Raw genomic sequence first — 12,500 nt, 5'->3', positions numbered from 1 at the left:
TTTCCAATAGACACCAGTTGAAGCCGGTTCGTTTGTTTGCGATTATCATTGTTTTACATGATAAAAACATCATTTTGCTCGATTCTGCACTTAGTTTGACCAGTTTAGTCGACATATAATATGTAATTTTGAAGTTTTGATGCGCAAGAGTGCGGGACCAGAAGGAGCAGAAGTTATTTTGGGTGCATTTCAGCTGAAGCTGTTAGCATATGCTAATACAAAGACGCACAACTTGAAACCAAACAATGTATTGGGTAAGTATGACTCCTTCTACGTCTTCTGATCGAAGAACATCAAAGGTAAGGGAATATTTATGTGGTTATTTTGGATTTCTGTGGACTCCAAACGTAGAGGAGACACTGCTAATATCTGAGCGCCGACTCATAGCATAGACTAGTGAACGAATTCTGTAACGTTAAAAATAAATGTAACACAGCGGTTGTATTAAGAAGAAGTGTATCTTTGTAACTATATGTAGAACATGTATATTTAGTCATGTTTATTGCTTGTTATCTGACGTTATCTGTCGGAGCTATCATAATTTCTCCGGACATTTTGAGTAGCATTTTTGAAATGTCGTCATTGTAAACAGAGATTTATGGATATTAATGGCATATTATTGAAAAAAAAAAAAATGTACTGTGTAACATGTAATATTACTGTCATCTGATGAAGATTTTCAAAAGGTTAGTGAATTATTTATTTTTTAATCCTACTTTTAAATTTGATATTTTCTGGGACAAAATGGCCGCCGCTTGCCTTTTGTTTCGGTGGTGGTCTAATATAAATGTGTGCTATGTTTTCGCCGTAAAACATTTTAGAAATCTGACTTGCTGGGTAGATGAACAAGGTGTTTATCTTTCATTTGAGCTATTGGACTTGTGTAGGTGTGGAGGTTAAATATGTCTAAGAATATTTTTTCACATTTTGCGTTATGCTAATGAGCTTGAGCCGTAGTCACGATCCCGGATCCGGGATGGGTAGCATCAAGAGGTTAATAAGATTGAGGGAATCAGTTGTGTTGTGACAAGGTAGTGGTGGTATACAGAAGATAGCCCTATTTGGTAAAAGACCAAGTCCATATTATGGCAAGAACAGCTCAAATAAGCAAAGAGAAATTACAGTCCATCATTACTTTAAGACATGAAGGTCAGTCAATGTGAAACATTTCTTTAACTTTGAGTTTCTTCAAGTGCAGTCGCAAAAACCATCAAGCGCTATGATCAAACTCTCACAAGGACCGCCACAGGAAAGGAAGACCCAGAGTTACCTCTGCTGCAGAGGATAAGTTCATTAGAGTTAACTGCACATCAGATTGCAGCCCAAATACATGCTTCACAGAGTTCAAGTAACAGACACATCTCAACATCAACTGTTCAGAGGAGACTGTGTGAATCAGGCCTTCATGGTCAAATTGCTGCAAAGAAACCACTACTAAAGGACACCAATAGAAGAAGAGACTTGCTTGGGCCAAGAAACATGAGCAATGGACATTAGGCCGGTGGAAATCTGTCCTTTAGTGTGATGAGTCCAAATTTGAGATTTTTGGTTCCAACCGCTGTGCCTTTGTGATGCAGAGTACTGTAGGTAAACAGATGATCTCTGCATGTGTGGTTCCCACCGTGAAGCATGGAGGAAGAGGTGTGATGGTGTGGGGGTGCTTTTCTAGTGACACTGTCTGTGATTTATTTAGAATTCAAGGCACACTTAACCAGCATGGCTACCACAGTATTCTGCAGCGATACGCCATCCCATCTGGTTTGAGCTTAGTGGGGCTATCATTTGTTTTTCAACAGGACAATGACCCAAAACATACCTCCAGGCTGTGTAAGGGCTATTTGGCCAATGGGAGTGATGGAGTGCTGTATCAGATGACCTGGCCTCCACAATCACCCGACCTCAACCCGACTGAGATGGTTTGGGATGAGTTGGACCACAGAGTGAAGGAAAAACAGCCAACAAGAGCTCAGCATATGTGGGAACGCCTTCAAGACTGTTGGAAAAGCATTCCTCATGAAGCTGGTTGAGAGAATAGCCAAGAGTGTGCAAAGCCGACATCAAAGGCAAAGGGTGACTGGTTTGAAGAATTTAAAATATTAAAATACATTTTGACGTGTTTTACACTTTTTTGGTTACTACATGACTCCATATGTGTTATTTCATAGTTTTGATGTCTTCACTATTATTCTACAATGTAGAAAATAGTCTAAATTAAGAAAAGCCCTTGAATCAGTAGGTGTATCCAAACAGACTGGTACTGTATATATAGTTGTCACTTTGACTACCGATGTTATACAACATATACACTTTCAGATTCATTTTTCAACCTGGACCAGAGGAGAACAGTAGATAAGATAACCAGTTAACAGTGAGGGAAAAGTGCAGACACACAATGCCCCGGTAAACAGATGAGTCATCCCATCAACTTAAATCAATCTCCTACATTACCTGGAGCCCCTGAGAACAAACCCCTACACAATAACCAGGAAACAGTAGATGTCATGATGGTCATAGGGTCATAGACTGATGAGGTGACTGGTAAACAGATGAGTCATCCCATCAACTTAAAACAATCTCCTACATTACCTGGAGCCCCTGAGAACAAACCCCTACACAATAACCAGGAAACAGTAGGTGTCATGATGGTCATAGGGTCATAGACTGATGAGGTGACTGGTAAACAGATGAGTCATCCCATCAACTTAAAACAATCTCCTACATTACCTGGAGCCCCTGAGAACAAACCCCTACACAACAACCAGGAAACAGTAGATGTCATGATGGTCATAGGGTCATAGACTGATGAGGTGACTGGTAAACAGATGAGTCATCCCATCAACTTAAAACAATCTCCTACATTACCTGGAGCCCCTGAGAACAAACCCCTACACAACAACCAGGAAACAGTAGGTGTCATGATGGTCATAGGGTCATAGACTGATGAGGTAGGTGACTGAAGACACTCACATAGCCCCGGTGTATCCCGGTGCACAGAGGCACTCTCCGGTCTCGTGATGGCAGGTGGCACCGTTGAGACACTGGCACTCTAGCTGGCATCCCTTCCCATAGAGCCCTGCCTCGCACAGCTCCTCACAGCGCCAGCCCTGGTACCCGTCCGTACACACACACGCCCCCGTGATGGGGTTACACTGGGCCCGGTTCTGACACTGGCACCGGTTAGTGCAGTGGGGGCCCCAGAAGTCAGCCTGACAACCTGGAGAGAGAGAGAGAGGTACACAAACATTAAACATGACAACCTGGAGAGAGACAGACAGAGAGAGAGAGAGGGGAACACAAAACATGACAACCTGGAGAGAGACAGACAGAGAGAGAGAGAGAGAGGGGAACACAAATCATTAAACATGACAACCTGGAGAGAGACAGACAGAGAGAGAGAGAGGGGAACACAAAACATGACAACCTGGAGAGAGACAGACAGAGAGAGAGAGAGAGAAGGGAACACAAATCATTAAACATGACAACCTGGAGAGAGAGGTACACAAATCATCTCTCCATCCATGCTGACTGGCCCGCTAACCTTCTCTGTGATGTTTCTATGTTTCTAGGTAGACTATTTTACTCTAATACTGAGACAGCACCCTGAGACAAACAGAGAGAACACACACACACACTTCTGCTATGTTAAAGGCCGTGTTTAGTCAAATAGTCTGGATTTGGATTTCTCCTTCAAATTCCATCATACAGTAGCCTATTTGGACCAAGTCAGATTAAATTAGCATCAGCTGAGTTTTGGCCAGAGAAACTATATCCACAAACATCAGGGAAATTGACTTTAAAGACTAGGGTAGGGTGATGTCATCACATTGGGGCCTGGTTTCTTCCTCTGTCGTTCTTAATCGATGCTGGAGTACCAGCGTTCAGTACAAACACAACCTGACTGTAGCGACCCCCAAACACAGACCTATATTACAAACACAACCTGACTGTAGCGACCCCAAACGCAGACCTACATTACAAACACAACCTGACTGTAGTGACCCCAAACACAGACCTATATTACAAACACAACCTGACTGTAGCGACCCCCAACACAGACCTATATTACAAACACAACCTGACTGTAGCGACCCCAAACGCAGACCTACATTACAAACACAACCTGACTGTACACAGACCTATATTACAAACACAACCTGACTGTAGTGAAAACACAGACCTATATTACAAACACAACCTGACTGTAGTGACCCCAAACACAGACCTATATTACAAACACAACCTGACTGTAGTGACCCCAAACACAGACCTATATTACAAACACAACCTGACTGTAGTGACCCCAAACACAGACCTATATTACAAACACAACCTGACTGTAGTGACCCCAAACACAGACCTATATTACAAACACAACCTGACTGTAGTGACCCCAAACACAGACCAACCTGATTACCCCAAACACAGACACAAACCTGACTGTAGTGACCCCAAACACAGACCTATATTACAAACACAACCTGACTGTAGTGACCCCAAACACAGACCTATATTACAAACACAACCTGACTGTAGCGACCCCAAACACAGACCTACATTACAAACACAACCTGACTGTAGTGACCCCAAACACAGACCTACATTACAAACACAACCTGACTGTAGTGACCCCAAACACAGACCTACATTACAAACACAACCTGACTGTAGTGACCCCAAACACAGACCTATATTACAAACACAACCTGACTGTAGTGACCCCAAACACAGACCTATATTACAAACACAACCTGACTGTAGTGACCCCAAACACAGACCTACATTACAAACACAACCTGACTGTAGTGACCCCAAACACAGACCTAAACAAACACAACCTGACTGTATTACAACAGACACAACAAACTGACTGTAGTGACCCCAAACACAGACCTACATTACAAACACAACCTGACTGTAGTGACCCCAAACAACCTATATTACAAACACAACCTGACTGTAGTGACCCCAAACACAGACCTATATTACAAACACAACCTGACTGTAGTGACCACAGACCTAAATTACAGACCTATATTACAAACACAACCTGACTGTAGTGACCCCAAACACAGACCTATATTACAAACACAACCTGACTGTAGTGACCCCAAACACAGACCTATATTACAAACACAACCTGACTGTAGTGACCCCAAACACAGACCTATATTACAAACACAACCTGACTGTAGTGACCACAGACCTAAACAAACACAACCTGACCTATATTACAAACACAACCTGACTGTAGTGACCCCAAACACAGACCTATATTACAAACACAACCTGACTGTAGTGACCCCAAACACAGACCTATATTACAAACACAACCTGACTGTAGTGACCCCAAACACAGACCTATATTACAAACACAACCTGACTGTAGTGACCCCAAACACAGACCTATATTACAAACACAACCTGACTGTAGTGACCCCAAACACAGACCTATATTACAAACACAACCTGACTGTAGTGACCCCAAACACAGACCTATATTACAAACACAACCTGACTGTAGTGACCCCAAACACAGACCTATATTACAAACACAACCTGACTGTAGTGACCCCAAACACAGACCTATATTACAAACACAACCTGACTGTAGTGACCCCAAACACAGACCTATATTACAAACACAACCTGACTGTAGTGACCCCAAACACAGACCTATTACAAACACAACCTGACTGTAGTGACCCCAAACACAGACCTGACTGTAGTGACCCCAAACACAGACCTATATTACAAACACAACCTGACTGTAGTGACTGTAGTGACCCCAAACACAGACCTATATTACAAACACAACCTGACTGTAGTGACCCCAAACACAGACCTATATTACAAACACAACCTGACTGTAGTGACCCCAAACACAGACCTACCTGACAACCTGACTGTAGTGACCCCAAACACAGACCTATATTACAAACACAACCTGACTGTAGTGACCCCAAACACAGACCTATATTACAAACACAACCTGACTGTAGTGACCCCAAACACAGACCTATATTACAAACACAACCTGACTGTAGCGACCCCAAACACAGACCTACACAAACACAACCTGACCCCAAACACAGACCTATATTACAAACACAACCTGACTGTAGCGACCCCAAACACAGACCTATATTACAAACACAACCTGACTGTAGCGACCCCAAACACAGACCTATATTACAAACACAACCTGACTGTAGTGACCCCAAACACAGACCTACCAAACACAACCTGACAGACCTATATTACAAACACAACCTGACTGTAGCCCCAAACACAGACCCCAAAACACAGACCTATATTACAAACACAACCTGACTGTAGCCCCAAACACAGACCCCAAACACAACCTGACTGTAGACCTAAACATTACAAACACAACCTGACTGTAGCGACCCCAAACACAGACCTATATTACAAACACAACCTGACTGTAGCGACCAACAAACACAGACCTATATTACAAACACAACCTGACTGTAGCGACCCCAAGACCTATATTACAAACACAACCTGACAGACCAGACCTACATTACAAACACAACCTGACTGTAGCGACCCCCAACACAGACCTATATTACAAACACAACCTGACTGTAGCGACCCCAAACACAGACCTATATTACAAACACAACCTGACTGTAGCGACCCCAAACGCAGACCTACATTACAAACACAACCTGACTGTAGCGACCCCAAACACAGACCTATATTACAAACACAACCTGACTGTAGCGACCCCAAACGCAGACCTACATTACAAACACAACCTGACTGTAGCGACCCCAAACGCAGACCTATATTACAAACACAACCTGACTGTACTGACCTATATTACAAACACAACCTGACTGTAGCGACCCCAAACGCAGACCTACATTACAAACACAACCTGACTGTAGCGACCCCAAACGCAGACCTATATTACAAACACAACCTGACTGTAGCGACCCCAAACGCAGACCTACATTACAAAAACAACCTGACTGTAGCGACCCCAAACGCAGACCTACATTACAAACACAACCTGACTGTAGCGACCCCAAAACACAGACCTATATTACAAACACAACCTGACTGTAGCGACCCCAAACACAGACCTACATTTGAGTCCTGCTGGCAAAGAAACCAACTGAGGAAACGGATATTGCTTCCCAAATGGCACCCTACTTCCTTTATAGTGCACTACTACCCATAGGGCTCTGGTCTAAAGTAGTGCACTACTACCCATAGGGCTCTGGTCTAAAGTAGTGCACTACTACCCATAGGTCTCTGGTCTAAAGTAGTGCACTACTACCCATAGGGCTCTGGTCTAAAGTAGTGCACTACTACCCATAGGGCTCTGGTCTAAAGTAGTGCACTACTACCCATAGGGCTCTGGTCTAAAGTAGAGCACTACTACCCATAGGGCTCTGGTCTAAAGTAGTGCACTACTACCCATAGGGCTCTGGTCTAAAGTAGTGCACTACTACCCATAGGGCTCTGGTCTAAAGTAGTGCACTACTACCCATAGGGCTCTGGTCTAAAGTAGTGCACTACTACCCATAGGGCTCTGGTCTAAAGTAGAGCACTACTACCCATAGGGCTCTGGTCTAAAGTAGTGCACTACTACTCATAGGGCTCTGGTCTAAAGTAGTGCACTACTACTCATAGGGCTCTGGTCTAAAGTAGTGCACTACTACCCATAGGGCTCTGGTCTAAAGTAGTGCACTATAAAGGGAACAGGGTGCCATTGGGGATGCGACTCAACTGAAGATCAGAGGAGACCCTGGAAGCGGTTGTTGAACCAGACAGAGACAGTCTGAGAGACTTGTAAAGTTGTACAACTTTATTTCCCAGCAAGCGAGTGTCAAGGGGGAGTCTACTGCTCGTGTTAAATGTTTCATTGATATTGAGCAGAGTGGGGGACAGAGCAGTGACGAGACAGGACCATAAATTACCTTGTCTCTCTTTATTTTCTCTATCTCTCTCTCTGTCTTTCTCTCTTTCTGTCTCACACACAAACACACACACACATTGCGTCATACTCTGCCAGTGACTGCCCATGCCTCTCTCTCTCTCTCTGCCTCTCTCTCTCTCTCTCTCTCTCTGTCTCTGCCTCTCTCTCTCTCTCTGTCTCTCTCTCTCTCTCTCTGTCTCTCTCTCTCTCTCTCTCTCTCTCTCTCTCTCTGTCTCTCTCTCTGTCTCTTTCTCTCTGTCTCTCTGTCTCTCTCTCCGTCTCTTTCTCTCTTTCTCTCTGTCTCTCTCTCTCTCTCTCTGTCTCTCTCTCTCTCTCTCTCTCTGTCTCTCTCTCTCTCTCTCTGTCTCTCTCTCTCTCTCTCTCTCTAACTCTGTCTCTCTGTCTCTCTCTCTGTCTCTTTCTCTCTGTCTCTCTCTCCGTCTCTTTCTCTCTTTCTCTCTGTCTCTCTCTCTCTGTCTCTCTCTCTGTCTCTGTCTCTCTCTCTTTCTATTTCTCATCTCTTACCTCCCACCTCTGTAAAAGGTTTTATCATCACACCGCTTCTATTATTCACCAGAGAAGAAGAGAGAATAGCTGAACTCAACAGACTAATTACAGAGACCAGGACAGGCAGCAGACTAATTACAAAGGCCAGGACAGGCATCAGACTAATTACAGAGACCAGGTCAGGCAGCAGACTAATTACAGAGACCAGGACAGGTAGCAGACTAATTACAGAGACCAGGACAGGCAGCAGACTAATTACAGAGACCAGGACAGGCAGCAGACTAATTACAGGGACCAGGACAGGCAGCAGACTAATTACAGAGGCCAGGACAGGCATCAGACTAATTACAGAGACCAGGTCAGGCAGCAGACTAATTACAGAGACCAGGACAGGTAGCAGACTAATTACAGAGACCAGGACAGGCAGCAGACTAATTACAGAGACCAGGACAGGTAGCAGACTAATTACAGAGACCAGGACAGGCAGCAGACTAATTACAGGGACCAGGACAGGCAGCAGACTAATTACAGAGGCCAGGACAGGCAGCAGACTAATTACAGAGGCCAGGACAGGCAGCAGACTAATTACAGAGACCAGGACAGGCAGCAGACTAATTACAGGGACCAGGACAAGCAGCAGACTAATTACAGGGGCCAGGATAGGCAGCAGATTAATTACAGGGACCAGGACAGGCAGCAGACTAATTACAGGGGCCAGGATAGGCAGCAGATTAATTACAGGGACCAGGACAGGCAGCAGACTAATTACAGAGGTCAGGACAGGCAGCAGACTAATTACAGAGACCAGGACAGGCAGCAGACTAATTACAGGGACCAGGACAGGCAGCAGACTAATTACAGAGGCCAGGACAGGCATCAGACTAATTACAGAGACCAGGACAGGCAGCAGCCTAATTACAGAGACCAGGACAGGCAGCAGACTAATTACAGAGGCCAGGACAGGCAGCAGACTAATTACAGAGTCCGGGACAGGCGGCAGACTAATTACAGAGACCAGGACAGGCAGCAGACTAATTACAGAGACCAGGACAGGCAGCAGACTAATTACAGAGTCCGGGACAGGCAGCAGACTAATTACAGAGGCCAGGACAGGCAGCAGACTAATTACAGAGGCCAGGACAGGCGGCAGACTAATTACAGAGGCCAGGACAGGCAGCAGCCTAATTACAGAGACCAGGACAGGCAGCAGACTAATTACAGAGTCCGGGACAGGCAGCAGACTAATTACAGAGGCCAGGACAGGCGGCAGACTAATTACAGAGGCCAGGACAGGCAGCAGCCTAATTACAGAGACCAGGACAGGCAGCAGACTAATTACAGAGGCCAGGACAGGCAGCAGACTAATTACAGGGACCAGGACAGACAGCAGACTAATTACAGAGACCAGGACAGGCAGCAGACTAAATATGGAGACCAGGACGGGCAGCAGACTAATTACAGAGACCAGGACAGACAGCAGACTGATTACAGGGACCAGGACAGGCAGCAGACTAAGGGTTGTGATTGAAATAGAGGCCAGGGGAGGGGGCGAGCCTGCTACAGCTGTATTAGATGGGACTTGAAAGGGGTGTGGTTGAAATAGAGGCCGGGGGAGGGGGCGAGCCTGCTACAGCTGTATTAGATGGGACTTGAAAGGGGTGTGGTTGAAATAGAGGCCGGGGGGGGGCGAGCCTGCTACAGCTGGATTAGATGGGACTTGAAAGGGGTGTGGTTGAAATAGAGGCCGGGGGGGGGGCGAGCCTGCTACAGCTGTATTAGATGGGACTTGAAAGGGGTGTGGTTGAAATAGAGGCCAGGGAAGGGGGCGATCCTGCTACAGCTGGATTAGATGGGACTTGAAAGGGGTGTGGTTGAAATAGAGGCCAGGGGAGGGGGCGAGCCTGCTACAGCTGTATTAGATGGGACTTGAAAGGGGTGTGGTTGAAATAGAGGCCAGGGAAGGGGGCGATCCTGCTACAGCTGGATTAGATGGGACTTGAAAGGGGTGTGGTTGAAATAGAGGCCAGGGGAGGGGGCGAGCCTGCTACAGCTGTATTAGATGGGACTTGAAAGGGGTGTGGTTGAAATAGAGGCCGGGGGAGGGGGCGATCCTGCTACAGCTGGATTAGATGGGACTTGAAAAATGGCAAAAATCACCAACCAAAATACATGTTCTGTCACATTGACCATTTTTTTGGAAGCCCATTTGACTCTGAGTTCGGGCAGATAAAGTTTATACGACAAAACTTTTTCTAAAGATGCGTACTTTTCAGATTTTCCCGAACTCACTTCCTTGTTTAAATCCCTTGCTGCTTGCGTTTTTGAAGACCACAATGTAAAGGGGAGGATCTGAGGCGTTCTGAGGCTCTGTGAAACCAGACGTCTGGACAGAGAGAGAGAGAGAGACGGCTGGTGGGCGAGACTACTAAACCCCCCGCCCCCCTCTCTCCTTTTCTCCTTCACTCATTCCTCTTTGTGTTACTTCTAACTAACTAAAACAAAAGCCCTTTTAGCTTTTGAAGGCACACTGTGTTGGTCTCAATTCTACTTGCTTTGGCAATGTTAACACATGCTCTCCTCATGCCAATCAAAGCCCCTGAACTGGGAATCTGAATCTGGAGAGAGCTGCTGATAGAGCAAACAGCCTCCAATATAAAGCGCAGGCAAAGCAGTTCATGTTGTGTTGGAGAGAGAAACAGAGAGAGATGGAGAGAGAGATGGAGAGAGAGAGATGGAGAGAGATGGAGGGAGAGAGGGATGGAGAGAGATGGATGGAGAGAGAGGGATGGCGTAATAGAGGAAGAGGGATGGAGTAGTAGATGGAGAGGAGATGTGAGTAGTACAGAGATGGGATGGAGGGAGAGAGATGGAGTAGTAGAGAAGTGACTAGATGGGAGAGGATGGCGGTAGAGGAAGAGGGATGGAGGGAGAGGGACGGAGGGAGGGAGCAGAGGGATGGAGAGAGAGATGGAGAGAGAGATGGAGGGAGAGTGGATAGAGCAACAGTTTCAATATAAAGGCAGGCGGCAGTTCAGTTGTGTCGCAGAGAGAGATGGAGAGAGAGATGGAGAGAGAGAGATGCAGAGAGATGGAGAGAGATGGATGGAGAGAGGGATGGAGAGATGGAGAGAGAGATGGAGAGATGGGATGGATGGAGAGAGATGGAAGAAATGGAAGATGGAAAGAGATGGAAGAGATGGAAGATGCAGAGATGGAGGGGATGGAAGATGGAAGAGAGATGGAAGATGGAAGAATGGAAATGGAGAAGAGATGGAGAGAGATGCAGAGAGATGGAGAGAGTGGGATGGAGAGAGATGCAAGAGAGGGATGGAGATGGAAGAGATGGAGAGAGAGATGGAGAGATGGATGGAGCGAGATGGAGAGAGAGGGATGGAGAGAGATGGATGGAGAGATGGAGAGGATGCAGAGATGGAGAGAGATGGAGGGGAGATGGAGAGATGGAGAGAGAGATGGAGAGAGATGGATGGAGAGATGGAGAGAGATGCAGAGAGATGGAGAGATGGAGAGAGATGGAGAGAGATGGCGAGAGATGGAGAGAGATGGAGAGAGAGGGATGGAGAGAGATGGAGAGAGAGGGATGGAGAGAGGGATGGAGAGAGGGATGGAGAGAAGAGATGGAGAGAGAGGGATGGAGAGAGAGAGAGATGGAGAGAGATGGAGAGAGAGGGATGGAGAGAGAGGGATGGAGAGAGGGATGGAGGGAGAGGGATGGAGAGAGGGATGGAGGAGAGGGAGAGAGGATGAAGAGGATGGAGAGGGATGGAGGGAGAGGGATGGAGAGAGGGATGGGGAGAGGGATGGAGAGAGATGGAAAGAAGGATGGAGAGAGTTGGAGAGAAGATGGAGAGAGGGATGGAGGGAGATGGAGAGAGGGATGGAGAGATGGAGAGAGAGGGATGGAGAGACGGATGAGAGGGTGGAGAGAGAGATGCAGAGAGAGGGATGGAGGGAGAGATGGAGGGATGGAGGGAGGGAGAGGGATGCAGAGGGAGATGGCAGGGATGGAGGGAGAGGGATGGAG

At 46.3% G+C, this 12,500-nt stretch overlaps 1 protein-coding gene across 1 annotated transcript in view; it reads right to left on the bottom strand.

The window, feature by feature from the left end:
* LOC121844050 (multiple epidermal growth factor-like domains protein 11) overlaps positions 1-3,257 on the bottom strand; it is a gene marked incomplete at its 5' end in the record, with an annotated part of 60,576 nt that extends 57,319 nt beyond the window's left edge. Inside the window, 1 exon segment of the mRNA XM_042313919.1 lies at positions 2,968-3,257. Within this exon segment, the coding sequence (XP_042169853.1) occupies positions 2,968-3,257 (290 nt within the window).
* Between the last annotated feature and the right edge of the window lie 9,243 nt (positions 3,258-12,500).

The sequence above is a fragment of the Oncorhynchus tshawytscha genome, unplaced genomic scaffold (assembly GCF_018296145.1).
Source record: "Oncorhynchus tshawytscha isolate Ot180627B unplaced genomic scaffold, Otsh_v2.0 Un_contig_217_pilon_pilon, whole genome shotgun sequence".
Lineage (NCBI taxonomy): Eukaryota > Metazoa > Chordata > Actinopteri > Salmoniformes > Salmonidae > Oncorhynchus > Oncorhynchus tshawytscha.
This window is presented reverse-complemented; position numbering and strand designations above follow the sequence as displayed.